The sequence below is a fragment of the Nomascus leucogenys genome, chromosome 1a, assembly GCF_006542625.1.
Source record: "Nomascus leucogenys isolate Asia chromosome 1a, Asia_NLE_v1, whole genome shotgun sequence".
Lineage (NCBI taxonomy): Eukaryota > Metazoa > Chordata > Mammalia > Primates > Hylobatidae > Nomascus > Nomascus leucogenys.
In genome coordinates, this window is record NC_044381.1 from 75,362,533 (window position 1) to 75,380,378 (window position 17,846).

At 36.5% G+C, this 17,846-nt stretch overlaps 1 protein-coding gene across 7 annotated transcripts in view; it reads left to right on the forward strand.

Moving 5' to 3' along the window:
- KIAA0586 (KIAA0586 ortholog) overlaps positions 1 to 17,846 on the forward strand; it is a 122,194-nt gene that overhangs the window by 72,222 nt on the left and 32,126 nt on the right. For 4 of the 7 annotated variants that reach the window (XM_030811311.1, XM_030811318.1, XM_030811326.1 and 1 more), the window contains 3 exons: positions 889 to 1,066; positions 10,533 to 10,669; positions 14,535 to 14,640. In XM_030811311.1, the coding sequence (XP_030667171.1) occupies positions 889 to 1,066; positions 10,533 to 10,669; positions 14,535 to 14,640 (421 nt within the window). Of the gene's footprint in view, positions 1 to 888; positions 1,067 to 7,738; positions 7,788 to 10,381; positions 10,670 to 14,534; positions 14,641 to 17,846 lie in introns of those variants that run through there. The other 3 variants (XR_004029700.1, XM_030811334.1, XM_030811344.1) reach the window with 3 other exon arrangements.

The following is a 17,846-nucleotide window of genomic DNA, read 5'->3' on the forward strand; positions in this document are numbered from 1 at the left end:
TTTTTTTGAGACGGAGTCTTGCTCCGTCACCCAGGCTGGAGTGCAGTGGCGCAATCTCAGCTCACTGCAAGCTCCACCTCCCGGGTTCACACCATTCTCCTGCCTCAGCCTCCCGAGTATCTGGGACTACAGGCGCCCGCCACCACGCCCAGCTAATTTTTTGTATTTTTAGTAGAGACGGGGTTTCACCGTGTTAGCCAGGATGGTCTTGATCTCCTGACCTTGTGATCCGCCGCCTCGGCCTCCCAAAGTGCTGGGATTACAGGTGTGAGCCACCGTGCCCAGCTGATTTTTTGTTTTTTTTTGACACAGGGTCTCACTGTCACCCACGCTGGAGTACAGTGGTGCAATCTCGCTCACTGCAGCCTCTGCCTCCTGGGTTCAAGCTAGCCTCCTGCCTCAGCCCCCCAAGTAACTGGGACTACAGGTGTGTGCTATGATGCCCAGCTAATTTTTGTATATTTTGTCGAGACGGGGTTTCGCCATGTTGCCTAGGCTGGTCTTGAATTCCTGATCTCAAGTGATCCACCCGCCTCGGCCTCCTAAAGTGCTAGGATTATAGGCATGAGCCACCATGCTGGCCCCATTGAGTGTTTTAAATTGTAATATAATTTTTCTTATATGTTTTATTGCTATTGGCGCTTGAAAAACAGTGGTTAATTTCATAAAATATATGAAATTATTGTATTGAAAACAAAGCCTATCACGAGGCTTATTAGACTAACTTCTTGAACTTTTCTTGCATGTAATGTATATGTGGCATAGAAGGCAGTTTGTAAAATACCTTCCAAGGAGTCAAAGGGTATTGTTCATGATATTTGGCAAACATTTCCTGTTTTGACTTGATTTTAATATAATGGTTTTAACAATTGTTTCTACTTTTTAAAGGACTTGGAAAACAGTGTGGGTGAACTTAGTGAAGGACAAAGACCCCAGCTAACAGCGGCAGCAGAGAACATCTTAATGGGACATTCTCTCTATATGCAGCCACCTGTCACTAATGCACAGTCTTTGGATCAACAATGTGATCCTAAACCATTATCTCGGCAATTTGACACAGTTTCAGGTAGACACCAAAATATTTTTTCTTGATGTGTCATAGTAGTATCCCTAATCTGAGTTAAGAAAAGCATACCTATTTTCAGATAGGGGCTTGCAAAATTTCTTTATTAAAAGGGATTTTAATAATTGAAAAGTTTGGTGATAACTTTTTTTATAGTATATATAGCAGTGTTTCCCCAAATGTGATTCATATATCAATGTTGGTACATGAACCATTGGGTGGTATGTGAATTGATTTTGGTGATACACATACATACACTTAAAACTTTTTAACTGTGATACTTTTATTTTATTTCATTCTATGTATTTATTTAGAGACGGAGTCTCGCTCTGTCACCCAGGCTGGAGTGCAGCGGCACAATCTTGGCTCACTGCAAGCTCCGCCTCTCGAGTTCACGCCATTCTCCTGCCTCAGCCTTCTAAGTAGCTGGGACTACAGGAGCCCACCACCATGCCTGGCTAATTTTTTGTATTTTTAGTAGAGATGGGGTTTCATTGTGTTACCCAGGATGGTCTCGATCTCCTGACCTCGTGATCCGCCCGCCATGGCCTCCCAAAGTGCTGTGATTACAGGCGTGAGCCACCACACCCGGCCTATTTTATTTTATTTTTTGGGGGACGGAGTCTTGCTCTGTCACCCAGGGTGGAATGCAGTGGCACGATCTCGGCTCACTGCAACCCCTGCCTCCTGGGTTCAAGCTATTCTCCTGCCTCAGCCTCCCGAGTAGCTGGGATTACAGGCATGCGCCACCATGCCCAGCTAATTTTTGTATTTTTATTAGAGACAGGGTTTCACTATGTTGGCCAGGCTGGTCTCGAACTCCTAAGCTCAGGTGATCTGCCCACCTTGGCCTCCCAAAGTGCTGGGATTACAGGCGTGAGCCACCATGCCCAGCCGATGCATTTATTGTAATATGTACTGGAAAAATATAACGAATCCATGAAAATTGACATAACATCTTTAGGACAAGGTTAAATTAGATAATACTATAGACATTTATTCTTTATACTATATGAATTTCAGTAGCATTCAGTGCATTCAGGACTATTTTAGAATTTAAATAAACTTTCTGCTGTGACACATTGGAAATAAGGATAGAATAGAGAATACCAATCACTAGCATATATAGTTGACTCTCATCTATGGACCATTGTTATATTCTGTGGTCACCACAAACATATTAACAAATATTGAACCATTGCTCCTAGGGGAAATACAGGATTAGGTTTCTGTGAGCCTCTGGTCATAACATTTTTATCAACTGATCAATACATAACCTGGTTTTATTTATGTTTCTGTTTAAAGAAATCTTATTTAATATATATTTTGGATTCATTAATATTGAACTCACAGCCATTGAACTATCCAGCAGTATAACTTGTGCCTAAAGGAAGCCTATCTAACACATATATTTTCTCCATAAGACACAACGGAGGCTTTTTGTGCTTAGAAACACTAGACAGGCCAGGTGCGGTGGCTCACGCCTGTAATCCAGCACTTTGGGAGGCCAAGGTGAGCAGATCATCGGAGGTCAGGAGTTTAAGACCAGCCTGGCCAACACGGTGAAGCCTCATCTCTACTGAAAATGCAAAAATTAGCCGGGCACAGTGGCAGATGCCTGTAATCTCAGCTACTTGGGAAGCTGAGGCAGGAGAATTGCTTGAACCCGGGAGGCTCAGAGGGCAGAGGGCAGAGGTTGCAGTGAGCCGAAATCGCGCCACTGCACTCCAGCCTGGGCAACAAGAGCGAGTCTGTGTCTCAAAAAAAAAAAAAAGATAAAGAAAAGAAAAGAAACACTAGACAGTACTTCAGCACTAAGGGGCCATTTTAAACAGTGAAATCACCAAAAAAAAAAAAAAAAAAAAAGGATGAAATGTGAAAAACACAGCTTTACCTATACTGTGTAAAGGTCACTTGTTTATAGTATGAGAGCTGGAATAAAGTGGAATGTATCATTGTTCAGCATCAACTGGAAAAATGCATGTTAGGTAATTTAAGTTTTTCACCACTCTGTACATGTCCAGAAATGACCACAAAGGTGCTGCAAGTATTGATTTGGGGGTTATAAATACATTTTAGTGAGTAGATAAATTTGCAAATATGTAATTTACAACTAAATGAGGATCTGCTGTATTCTTATTATTGATTTTTAAATGCCCATTGTTTCTTTCTCTTAAGTGAAAAGAAACTTCCGGAGGCACGCAGATTTGCCAGAAATCAGAAAAGGAAAAGCCTGAAGTTAGAGTATTTAGTTTCATATTGAGTGAACACCTTGTATCATTCAGAATTGGGAGAAGTTCGAGACTGAATTTCCCATGTGAATAAATGTAAAGATTGGCCTTATTTCTCATTTTGTACACATAATGAGAGTATTAAATGTTTTACATTCTTTAAAATTTGTAGGATTCAAATGGCATGAAATGTGACTTACATTTATGTCCAGCTAAATGTGCAGAATGCAATTAAACAGAGTTAACACTAGGTGGCTCTCGCAGATCACTTGAACTGCTAGGTACTTAAGAGCTACTAGGTACCTGAGAGCAACTAGGTACTTAGTTGAAATGTTACGGAATAAACTCCCTGAGGAGATAGCCTCTCCAGTCCTTTTTAAATCTCTGGTAACCCTAGCAGATTACCTATAGTACAGTGCATTTTTAATCTTAGGTACAATGTAGGTATTTGTTTAATTGGGAAAAATAAGTAATATGGTATAACATAAGATTGAGCACATATGTAAGGCCGTATAGCAGAATGGCTAAGAGTTTAGGCTTTGAGAGTTTCAGAAATGGGTTTGAATTCCAGCTCTGTGTATCTTTGGTCAAGTAACTTAATGTTCCTGAACCCAAATTTCTTTATGTGTCAAGTGGGGATAATATTGCTGTGTACAAAATTACCCCACATTTAACAGCTGAAGGCAGCAAACATTTATTATTTCACAGAACTCTGAAAGTCACAAATCCGGTAGTGGCTTACCTGGGTGGTTTTCAGGATCTCTCCTGATGTGGCAGTCAAGATGATGGCTTGGACTGAGGTCATCTGAAGGCTTGACTAGGGTTGAAGGATCCACTTTCCAAGCTCACTCACATGGATTTAGCAAGAGGCTTCACTTCCTCACCATGTTAACCAGTCCATAGGGCCGTGAATGATGTGTGGTAGCAGACATCTCCCAAGAGAAAGTAAGCAATCAAGATGGAAACCATAATGTCTTTTTTTTTCTTTTCTTTTGAGACAGAGTCTCGCTCTGTTGCCCAGGCTGGAGTGCAGTGGCTCTGCCTCCTGGGTTCAAGTGATTCTCCTACCTCGGCCTCCTGAGCAGCTGGGACTACAGATGCACACCACCATGCCTGGCTGATTTTTGTATGTTTTTGTAGAGACAGGGTTTTGCCATGTTGGCCAGGCAGGTCTCAAACTTCTGACCTCAAGTGATCCACCCGCCACAGCCTCCCAAAGTGCTGGGATTACACGTGTGAGCCACTGCGCCCAACTGATAATGTCTTTTATAACCTAATCTCCAAAGTGACATGCCATCACTTCTGTCATATTCCATTGATAACACAGGCCAATCATGGAACAACTTAAGAGGTGACTTTTAAAAGGTGTAGATACCAGGAGGGCAGGGATCACTGGGGGCTGTCTTGGAGGTAATAATGTGTATCTCATTACGGTTCTTAGGTACATGTATTTGACAATGCATGTAAAGTAGTAAGCACAGTGCTTGGCACATGGTGGTGTTCTCTTTAATAATGCTTGGAGTATGAAAAGTACTATCTAATATGTACTTAATAGAATCAGAAACTATCAACAGTTGACTAAAAGGACTTTGCCTATAGAAAACTAATTTGTTCCTCTTGTTTCAAGATTTTCTCCTGGTCACCACAGACTGTAACTGTGGTCCATAGATGAGAATCAACTATATATGCTAGTGATTGGTATTGCTTTTCATCTTGATTTTTAATAACTTTGCTTACAGAGGGTCATCTATTCTTACTTTGCGCCTCCCCACCCCTGCTAATTTTCAGGAAGTGTCCTATTTTCTGTAGTCCTCTATCACTGTCTCCATTCCTGAGGCTCTCAGGTTGGGTTGAGTAACTTGAAAGTTGCAAAATTGGCTTTGAGGAGTTGTCTTGGGAAACCTAAAATGTAACCTATAATTGGAGTGAATTATTTGTGGACCCTGGGATATACTACCAACTACAGCTTTTTATTTACTCAGAAAACCTGTATTAAATACCCACTGTATACCTAGAACTGTGTAAGTACTACATTAAGCACTCAAGATTCAAAGATGATAGATATCTGCTCTCAAGATGTTTACTAACTAGTGTGGGAGAAATAAATAACAATTATAATATTGTGTGACTAGTACAACACAGACGGCTGTGGGAGTGCAGAGGAGGAACTTAACTCATTTGTGAGGGCTTAGAAAAGGTTTTCTGCAAGATCCAACGTGAAATTGAATCTTAAGGGAATTAGCCAGATGGTAAATTATGATAAGAATATTCCAATTTGTTCATTTACTTATTCAGAAGACATTTTTGAGTGCCTGCTATGTGCTGAGCATGTGCTAGGTGCTAGAAATATGAAACTTGGTAAGGCCCTGTTCACAATGATTTTTTTTCTCTAGTAGACATAGTAGATAAGAAAGCAAAAACATGCAATAAATTACGGTAGTTATTGTGAAGAAGCCCGTATAGGATGGAGGTACAGGTCAATTGTAGTTGAAGGGATTCAGGAAAGACTTCATAGATGAGGGAAGTCTTGCTTGAAGTGACTCCTCAAAGATGAATAAATGCTTGCCATGTGGTGAGTGAGGAGGGACCTTTCAGGCAGAATATGAAATGAGACAGGGGACAAAGGCAAAAAAAAAAAAAAAAAAAAAAAAGCAAGGGTTAATCACGGAAATGCAGTGTTTTCGTCAAAGAATTAGAGCTTAAGATGTAGTGAAATTGCAGCAGGGAGCAGAAACCAGGTCATGAAAAGCCCTGGATGATCTATTAAGGAGTACAGTAAGGATCGCTTTGTATACAAAATGGGAAATAATAACAGTCTTACTTTATACTTATTCCCATGAACAATTCAGCCTTGTTTCTGTCAATTCTGAATGTTGTGTGATATTCATCAGTCTGTTAAAGATTATAAGTAAATGAGTGATATGATCGTATTTACCTTTTATTTAGCAAGATCATCTGAGGTGCAATGTGATGGATAGATTGGAAGAGTTAAGACTGGAGGCAAGGAGCCTGATTACGACCATTAAAGTTGACCTGATGAGACATTATTCAGTAGTGAGGATATATAAAAAGGGAGATTTGAGAGAGAATTAAGGAGATGGACAGGAATTCATTTGAATGTGAGCAGTACAAAAGAAGCAGAAAGTCGAAGAAATCCCTAGGTTTCTGTCTAGAATTATTGGATAGATGGTCATGTCAGTCACTGAGAGAGAGCGAATATGGAGGAAGGACAGAATTAGGAGGAAAGAGATTGAGTGGGGTTTATACATACTGAATTTGTGATGCCTTTGACTTTCATACAAATGAAAAAAATCCATTAGATATGCCAGACCAAAAACTCTTGCTGGACTGGTAATTTTAGGCAAACTTAGTCTTCTCTAAAAGTCTGCCATGGTTGCTTTCCACTGTAACAAAATTCTAGGAAAGTAAAATTAGGGATTTTTAGTTATGATAAATTAAATTTGACTTGAATGAAATAATATTTTAAATATCCCTCTTTTAAAGGTCTAACTTGCATTATACAGGTAAGACACCCACAGTCAGTGAGCCTGCTTGTTAGAAGACACAGCAAATTCAGCACTGTTATGATTGCTGTCATGGAATCCTTTCCTGACCCTTATCACTGGGTTAAATACCTGTCATATGTACTCTGTATAATTCTCTAATGTCACCTGCCTAATGTTTCTCTTATCACACTGATTTGTAATCTCATGTGAGGGTACGGACTTTATCTTGTTTACTGTCATATCGCTGTCACCTAGCAGGTTATGTAGTATACAGAACATAGTAAATATCTGTTAAATTATAGGATGATGTATTATGTGAAAGCTATTATGCACTTTTTGAGTGCTCCCCACCACCGCTTTTTTCCTGTCCCATGTATGCCTTATCCCAAGTAACCCATGTTAAGATTCTGGCATATAACCCTCCTGTTTTTTACCTCACACATATAATTATATGCACACATGCATGTACTATATATATGGTGTGTGTGATTGCCATTATTTTACAACTTGAGATCATATCTTGCACACGTGCCTGCATTTTGTGTTTTACCCAGTAAACCCTTAGATTATTCCAGGTCAACTGGTATTACTTAAATTTATTCATTTTAATGATTACGTAAAACTTCATAGTGTTGATTTCCAATAATTTATTTAGTTGTTTCTCTATTGATGGATGTTTATTAACATGTCCCTGCACTATAAACAATGCTAGAGTAAGTATCCACACACATATCCTACCAGATTGTTGTGTTGTACATACTCCTCCTTACTCCAGTGTATGTACTCCTGGGAAGCTCTTCTATACACGAGCAAATGTATCTTTAGTTTAGAAATAGATAATGCCAAGTTGCTTTCTTGAAAGTTTAAACCAGTTTATTTTTATCAGCAATTTATTAGTGCCCTTTCCTTACATTTGCTCCTGAAATTGTGTTGATTAGTTTTTTTACATGCCTCAGTAGAAATATGAAGATACGTTTCTGACTCCTGGTGAGTTTATATGTCTTTTTATTCATATGTTTGTTGGCCATTTGTATGTGCTCCTATAAAGTTCTTTTCCCATCTGGGAGGTTCTCAGTTTTTCTTGTTAGTTTTAAAGCTGTTTCTATAGTTTAGATGTTTTCTGCTATTTGTATTGCAAATATCTTTATCCAAATTTATATTTTGCTCATTGACATTGTTGATGATCTTTTTTTGCCATATAATTTAAAAATTTATATGTAGATATTTCTATCTTTTATGCTTTCTGTGCTTTCATGGCTTGATTATGTTGCTATACTGTAGAAAAAAGCTAATCATTTTTATCTATTTATCTGATATCCAGTCACACTACCAATTCTCTTATAGTTCTAATAGAGTTCTTTTGTTTTCATTAAAGTCTCTTGGGTTTTCTAGGCATATACCATACATCTGCAAAAGAGTTTTCAGTATCTTCTTTTTTAACATTATATATAATTCTTTTCTCTTAATTCATTTGCCACTCTTAGAAAAATGTTGAACAAGTCACATAGGAATAGAAAAAGGCATATCAGAATAGAAAGAGGCAAATAAAGCCTGAAACATTAGTGACTCTAAATTATAGGTATTATTACCATTATTTAAATTAATCTTCTGTTAGATAATTAAGTGAGAATCAGGTAATAATTTTGATAAATTGTTTTATACAGATTTAATACCATAATAGTAAAAATCAAAACTCAATGCAGCTGGGCATGGTGGCTCATGCCTGTAATCCCAGCACTTTGGGAGAACGAGGCGAGCAGATCACTTGAGACCTTGAGGTCAGGAGTTCAAGACCAGCCTGGCCAATATGGTGAAACCCTGCCTCTACTAAAAATACAAAAATTAGTCAGTATGGTGGCGCATGCCTGTAGTCTCAGCTCCTAGGGAGGCAGAGGCAGGAGAATCGCTTGAACCCGGGAGGTGGAGGTTGCAGTGAGCCGAGCTTGCACCACTGCACTCCAGCCTGGGTGAGTGAGTGTCCATCTGAAAAAAAAAAAAAAAAAATTAAAACTCAATAGATGTATTTCGCTTTATGTAAAAGCCCATTGAAAACCTAGATTAACATAAAAGATCAATCAGAGTGATTATTTGCTATATCTAGGAAATTGTCAACAGAATGCCTTTAAATGGAAAATATCTATGGCGTCTTTAAAATATTTTTTCAGGCTGGGTGCAGTGCAGTGGCTCATGCCTGTAATCCCAGCACTTTGGGAGGCTGAGGCAGGAAGATCACTTTAGCCCAGGGGTTTCAGACCAGCCTTGGCAACGTGGCAAAACCCTGTCTCTACTAAAAATACAAAAAATTATCCAAGTGTGGTAGCACACACCTGTAGTCCCAGCTACTCAGGACACTGAGGTGAAAGAATCACCTGAGCCTGGGAAGTCAAGGATGCAGGGAGCCATGATCATGCCATTGCACTCCAGCCTGGGCAACAGGAGTGAGACTCTGTCTTTAAAAAAAAAAAAGTTTGTATGTATATATATATATAGATAGATAGATAGATAGATAATTTATATGTGTATATATAGATAATTTATATGTATATATAGATAATTTATATGTATACATATAAATTATATATAGAATATATATATAAATTTAAAATATATATATTTAAAACTTAATTTGCATATAACTTCAGGTCTATTTCTATAGATTATATTTTAAAAGGTTGTCTAGCAAGACTGTGAAACAGAGAGCAGTGACTTAATTCCTCTGTACTTCTTACTAGCTCTTTGATTTTGGACAGTTAGTTAACTTCTCTGAACCTTAGTAATGTCAGTGAGAGACAGTTACAATGCTATCTAACCTGTCTTACAGAATGATTGTAAAGTTCAAATGTAATAAGATAATGTACTCATATATGAAAGTGCTTGGAGTATATAGTGCAATACAAAGGTACAGTGGTTAGATACATAGATATCTCTGCTCCTCCTTTTACTGATTTGACTGAGGTGCCATTTATTTATTTATTTATTTAGAGACGAGGTCTCACTTTGTTACCCAGACTGGAGTGCAGTGGCGCGATCTCAGCTCAGTGCAACCTCCACCTCCCGGGTTCAAGCGATTCTCCTGCCTCAGCTTCCTGAGTAGCTGGGATTACAGGTGCCATGCCACCACACCCAGCTAATTTTTGTATTTTTAGTAGCGACAGGTTTCACCATGTTGGCCAGGCTGGTCTCAAACTCCTGACCTCAGGCGATCCACCCGCCTCAGCTTCCCAAAGTGCTGGATTACAGACATGAGCTACTGCACTCAGCCAGAGGTGCCAGTTAGATAAGAAAATAAGAGCTTGATCACTTGAAGAAAAAAATCCACAGAATAGAGCTAGCCAATACCAACATTTTCCAGGCAGGAAATTGCCCTTTGCTTTAAGATTACGTTTCAGATAGAAAGTATTCTATTGACTCTTAGAGATAGGAAAGGTGAGCAGGAGTATTAAGAGTTCATATGTGGGAAGGAGGCTGCAGATGAACTGTATGGGCAACTTGTTGATTGGAACTTTACATAGAATATTCCATGGATTTATTTGAACATAGGTACTTTTTGCATTCTCTCTGAGTTTTGGTTTTAATTGCAGTAAAGGCTTGGTCCAGGTGTTTGTTTGAAGTACACTGCTAGTTCTAATTCAGCAGGTGAGAAATATTGGTGGTTTTAGTCAACTACTTGTTCATTTTTGAAGATAAGTTTAACAATTTATTTTAACTTTTTGTTTACATTTTTGATAACAGATAATATTTATGAAGATTCATGTGCTAGGGGAGAATTGGAGTTGGAGTCAAATTCTAACCTGGTTCTTCCCACAACACTTCTGACAGCACAAGAAAATGATGTTAATTTACCAGTAGCCGCTGAAGATTTTTCCCAGGTACCAAATTAATAGCACTTGTATTTTACTTAAAATGAGAATTGAAACAATGTTGCCTTAGCATGGTACCCCGTCAAGAGCCAAGCCTCTGGAGTCAGATAGCTTCAAATCCTGCCTCCTTTATTTCCTGACTCAAGCCTGAATATAAATCTAGTTCACCCAAGCTGTGCCCTAGAACACATTACTTAGCCTTTTTTAAGCCTTAATTCCCTCTCTTTAAATTAAAGAATAAAAGTAATGGCCAGGTGCAATGGCTCACACCTGTAATCCCAGCACTCTGGGAGGTTGAGACAGCGGATCGCTTGAGTCCAGGAGTTTGAGACCAGCCTGGGCAATGTGGCAAAACACCATCTCTACAAAAAATACAAAAATTAGCTGGGCTCCTGTAGTTCCAGCTACTTGGGAGGCCGACATGGGCGGCAGATTGCTTGTGCCCGGGAGGCAGATGTTGCAGTGAGCCCAGATTACACCACTGCACTCCAGCTGGTGACAGAGTGAGACTTTTGTCTCAAAAAAAATGAATAAGTAAATAAAACATAAAAATAATATATATAAAAGTAAGGTAGCTATTTCATTTACATCTCTGTATCTGCATGCAATACCTAGCTCAGTAATTTGCATATAGTAGGTGCTTGATAAGTGTTTATTACATTGAAATTTGTAAAAAGTGTTTCATAAGAAATGTATTGCATAAGAAATTTAATACTGAGGTAAGCCAATGGCCCATGCAATCTTGTGTGCCGAAAAAATAGGTTAATTACTCACCAAGATGTTAATCTAAAAAAATTCAATATTAAGTAGTTTTTTATTTGTGTATTGGCAATTCGTTCAAAATTACCCATTTTGAACTAATTTATGAATAAGTATTCATGGTATTGTGCAGCAGGACATGTGTTAAGGATGAAACCAAAAAATATGTAAGATAAAGATTGTTTATGGAACACATGATTATGTGGGGTTCAGTATTACCAACCTGTGACCAAGCAATGATCAGGAAAAACTAGTTAATAATGATAAAGTATCTGTTAATAACTTCTGTATAAAAAAAATTTTTGTGACCATGATTAGACAAACATTTCTTGGATATGATACCAAAGGTACTATCTATGAATAATAATTTTTTAAGTTCTTATTATCAAAAATAAGAACTTCTGTTCTTCAAAACACAGTTAGGAGAATTAAAAGGCAAGCCACTGACTGGGAGAAAATATTTACAAATCACTTATCTGATCAAAGACTTGTGTTCAGAATATATAAGGAGCTCACATAACTCAATATTAAGAAAACAACAATCCAGTTTAAAAATGAACAATGGATTTGGACCAGTCCTTTACCCAGAGAAGATATTTAAATGGCAAATAAGCACATAAAAAGATTCTCAGCTGGGCGTGGTGGCTCACGCCTGTAATCCCAGCACTTTGGGAGGCTGAGGCAGGTGGATCACAAGGTCAAGAGATCGAGACCATCTTGGCCAACGTGGTGAAACCCCGTCTCTACTAAAAATACAAAAATTAGCTGGGTGTGGTGGTGTGCACCTGTAGTCCCAGCTACTCAGGAGGCTGAGGCAGGAGAATCACTTGAACCCGGAAGGTGGAGGTTGCAGTGAGCCGAGATCGTGCCACTGCATTCCACCCTGGTGACAGAGCAAAACTCCTTCTCAAAAAAAAAAAAAAAAAAAAAAAAAAAAAAAGATTCTCAGCAGAGTTAGTCATTAGGAAAATGCAAAATAAAATCACAATGAGCTACCACCACGCATCCGTTAGAATATCTAAAATCTAAAAGACTGTCATGCCAAGTGTCGGCAAGGATGTGGAGCAACTGAACTCTCATACTTTGTTGATTGGGAATGTAAAACGATCCAACCCCTATGGAAAAGAGCTTTGCCATTTAAAAATATACACCCACCATATGAACCATGCATTTCACTCCTAGTTTCTCAAGAGAAACTAAAACATATATTTACACAAAGACATGTACATGAATGTTCATACAACCTTATATTTGTAGTAATCAAAAACTGAAAACAACACAAATGTCCATCAACTGGTAAATGGACAAATTGTGGTGTATCCTGTACAGTGGAATACTTAGCAACCAAAAGGCATGAACTATGAATACAAACAATAACATGGATGGTTCTTACAAAAGTTATGTTGAGTAAAGAAGCCATACCAAAAAAAAAAAAAATACTGATTTTATTTATATAAAATTTTAGAAAATGTAAACTAATTTATAGTAATAGCGTTTCAGTTCTTTTTTGAGGACAGTAGGAGGTAGAGGTGGAAAGGGCAAGAAGGAGAAGATAAAAGGGTGTGAGAAAACTTTTGAGATTGATGGATATGTTTATGGTATTATCGTGATTGTGGTGATGGTTTCATGGTTTATAGGTAGGTCAAAACAGCAAATTGAAAACTTTAAATATATGCAGTTTATTGTCTGTTACATATATCTCAATTAAACTTTAAAAATAAAAGAAAGATTACTTCCTTTTAATTGATGGCTTGTTTTAGAATAAAACTAGAATGTGTTACCAGAAGAAATGGGCCTCAAAAAATTCCGTTGTTAGATTTCTTTAGCTAGCAGGGACGTATGGTTAGTAATAATAGCACACATTTATAGTGCTAGATGTTGTTCTAAGTTGTTTACGTATTTTAACTTATTTAATCCTTATAACAGCCTAATGAGGTAGTTGTTACTATTATCCCCATTTCATGAATGAGGAAATTGAGGTATTGAGCAGTTAAATAACTTGCCCAAGGTCAAAGCTAGAAAATGCCTTACCGAGATTTGAACACGGGCAGTTTAGCTCCTGTGGTCACAGCTCTTATTCGCTGTGAGTAAGTAAGGAAACCAACAGAAACGTTCAAAGTCTCAGCAGCCAGAGCCAGAGGTAGTCCTAGTACCCATCTTAGAAATACACACCAAGATAATACTTCCTTCAAGGCAGAAACATACATGACTAACGGCTCTAAACTTGGAAGACCAGAGTTAAGGCTAGTTATTATTACTGCAGCTTAGAGCTACTAATTTTTACCCCTAGATAAAGAGGATGCCTGTCAAAGGTGCAGTGATTACATTGTGTCCATGTGGACAGATGTTTCAGATTCTTCTATGGTTGTGTTTATTGATAAGGGTCCAGGGATTTCTTTTTAAGTTCCTGTTAGAGCTGTTTTCAGGGGCTCCTGTAATAGTTGTTTTCAGGGGCTCATTTATAATTAAGCACATAAAATAGGAAAGAGAAGGAAGAAAATCAACAATTTGTGATGTGTGATTATGAAGAGATTTGTGACTACTGTAAATTTCAAATTTGGTTATGTTATAGGTAAGGGAGAGAGATGATAGTGCTTATGATGGAGCGTATGTTTCTTGAATGGCAAATGGAAGATAACAATACCTACTCACACTTCTGAGAATTAAATGATGTTACTATATATAAAAGCTCTTCGAAAATTACAGTGCATTATGCAGATTTTCATTTTATGCAAAAAGTGGTTATATGGAAGAGTTTGCTGCCAAATTAAGTTCTTATCCTGTCTTAAATCCATTATATGTATATAAAGTAGTTTGATTCATAAGTAGCTCTGAATTCTCTAATAAAAATAGACAGAAATGACTTGAATATTTGAAATCTGTATATATGATCCAAATCTTTTTAAAGGTTTTTTTTTTGCAGCGTCTTTTCTTTTGTAATATGTACCTCATCACCTATTTATTGGTAGAAGTGCTAATAAATAAAAGGCAATAAAAAGCAACTAGAAAGCAAGCATATTATTAAAATTTTATAAACACTTGAATAATTTGACTTCTCAGATTTTTTTAAGTAACTAAAAAATAATATTATGACTTCATATCTTAAATTATTTAGTACCAACAAAAGCAAAATCAGGATGTTAAGCAAGTTGAACACAAATCATCACCAAGTTACCTACGTGTTAGAAATAAATCTGATATTGCATCTTCACAGCAACAAGGTAAGACTTGTTTTTATGTAATAATACAATAGTTTGATACTTGTCTGAATATTGAACAAATATAAGAATTCTTTACTTTTGTATACATCCCACTGCTCTCTAGGTTTTTGTTTTCCACTAAATGGACTCATTTAGTCCATTTACATGAAGAATCGGTATTGTATTTGACTATGTTAGTTTGTTCTTTTTACCAGTAAACACTATTTCTAGTGGATTTTTAAAACTCTTAGCTGGTGTCTTTCCTTTACCCTTGCCTTTTAGTTCTTGTTCAATTGAATACCAAGGTCTTTTTATCTGTATATAGGTCTGTTTGAAGTTATAATATGTTAAAGGCAGGAATTATGGCTGGTAATATGCTTTGTAAAGCACATTATTTAGTGCATGGTGATGTTGGCCAAGTATAACTTAAAAGCAATTGCCTGTCATATTACATACTATGCTATGGATGACCATATCATAGTTCTTTATCAAACTTGTGTGGTTACCTTTAATTCCACAGTCAGCATTCAAGCATTTTGATGTTGTCTCTATGTTTCTACAAGGCTGTTGGCCTTGTGCTTTGTTTGCCATCTTGCTTCTTAGTCATTTACATTTTATATAACCTAAAATCTGAAATTTGGCAGTAGAAGTTAAGATCTCTTCTGTTTAAAAACTTTCTGCCCACAATCCTGGAAGAAGTATTAGAAATATTTTGAGAAGTGGAATTTTTCTTTTTGCTTTTGTAACTGTGATTTTTATTTAATTTTCAAATAATATTTAATTGAGCAAATGCATATTATTGAATGCCGGTATAATTGCAAATGTAACTATGCATTTGGTGTTTTGGGAAGGACCTAAATGAGGAAGTACTCAAGATAGTAAGATTATGCCACTTAAGGTTTAGGTTTTCACTCTTCCATTTGTTGTCTGTTCCCCTCTTGCTCCAAGTTTTCAGAACTTTGTCCTCCTGACCCTTCTTTTTCTTTAACCTCACCATAGTACGTTAATATTAATGTACTATGGAAAATGCCTATAAAACTCTTCTTCTGGTGATTTAAGAATTAATCATGATAGTATATCGATATGGGCAGATAAATGTTTCTAAGATAATGTCACAATTTACTTCATGTTCTTCTACTGAGTTCTCATTTGTGAACTGTCCTTCACAGTCAATGATAGTTTCTTTAATGTTTTTAAAAATCAATCATTTTTGACATTATAAATGAATTTCATTTTCTTGGGGATGTTGTATGTAATGAAATAATTATTTTTCTCAGCTGATAGGAAAATATGTCTGGTAAGATGTTAGCTGGTAGAAGGAAGTTTTATGTGGAAAGGGTTTACAACAGTTGGATTTAATACATTTGAAATGTTTTACATTTAATTTTACATCTAATACAAAAGGTAGGAGAGCAGACCTATACCAGCCTTGACTAAGACAAATAAATACCAGTGGGCTATAAAGAGAACATTTTAAATACAGGTGAAGTCTTTCACTCTATAATTGGTACATATCTTTATACTAGAAAATTTCTTGAATGAATATGATTGCCTTGGCAAATATAGTCAGTTATGACTTTTTTCCCCATAGATTTTGTGGGTTTTATTATTATTTTTCTCTGATGAAACTCTGAGACATTTCCAAATGTTCCAGAAAATAGAAGTCAGAGTGCCAAAATAATTCTCTGGAGCTCTCAGGACTTTGGGTGACCTTGAAGGAATTCAATCCTCTCGTACATAGAAACCTTGAAGATAATGAAGGAAATTCACCTTATCACAAAGGAATTAAAACCACATCTTTTCTAGCAGATAAATGCTTCCAAGAATACTAGAACCCCAAATTTTGGCTATTTCAGGGGGAAGTATCATGTATTTCACTTGAAATGTGTAGTAGTTTAATATATGGCTATAAAGAAAGAAGCAGTAACAGCTGTTTTAATGATCATCCATTAAAAATTAACTGAAGAATGGTAGGACACAGATTCCAGCACTGTATTGCTAGGAACTTAGTACTTAGTTTTTTTCCCCCTTGATTATTACTTTCAGATTTTAATATAAAAGAGAGGAATTCATTGTTCTGTCAAATGGTATCTTTGGAGCCTTTAAGAGTAAAACCTTTTTATTTGGTATTGAATTTATTGGGTCTATCTTTGACCATGTGATACCACTTATCTGATTCTATGTACTGATTAATGTATCTAACAGTTTTATAGTGAAAGTACTTTTTAAAAAGGTATTTGAATGGTCATTTCTATTTTTCCCCCTTTGCTGTGCAAGTTAATTTTTACTCATCTTTTGCTATACAAGTTAACTTTCATCAGTACAAATGAGAGGCTAGTTTTAAGTCAATTTATTTGTTATGAGCCCAGGAACAATTAAATTCTATAAAGTAATGTATTAAAACGGGACACTTTAAAAATTATTTTCCTTCTGTTTTTCTCTTTACATTTTAAGACCACCATAATAAATTATCATTACAAAGTCAAACATACTATGTACTACTATCAGTCAATAGGGAAAAAATAAGTCATATGTTTTATGGTAAAATGCTATGATAGATTGGATTGTCAAATTTGCTTGAAAAAAATCAGCAGTTTTCAGTTTTTCTTATTTGTAGATTACACATGTTACTCAGAAAATAAGTATCAAAGTGCTAGAAGTAATAGGTGTAATTGCTGTTATTTGTCAAAATCAGTTTACATTTTTGTGGGAAATACAGAATCACTAATATTTCTTTCTGGCATTATGTCCTGAGTTAAATTCTAGAAAATTTAGCACCTTTTATACTCATATAGCTGTGATGATGACTTTAAATATGTGAGCATTAGGAAATTCAAAGCTTATATATTCCTAGAAGCTAATTTTGACCACGTGCGCAAATTATTTTTCTTTTTTAGTAGAATGGTGCATTTTTTGCCTTTGTATTTGAAATTTAGCTAAATTACAATAGCTATCAGAACTACAATTGACCTTAGTAATTTCAAAACCATAGTTAAAAGGGTCTTAAGTTGATTTTTAATAATCTTAAGATATGATAGGGATTTCAGAACTATGTGTGTGGATTTCTGATAGGGAGGGGTTGGGGCACAGACTAATAAGTGTGCCAAAAATCTGTGAATCCAAATGTGTAACAAGCATTGTCTGAATAAATGTCCACAAATCCACGCTATTATTGATTAACAAAAAATAAATTCACTTTGAAATGTTGCTGAATTTGGGAGTTTTGT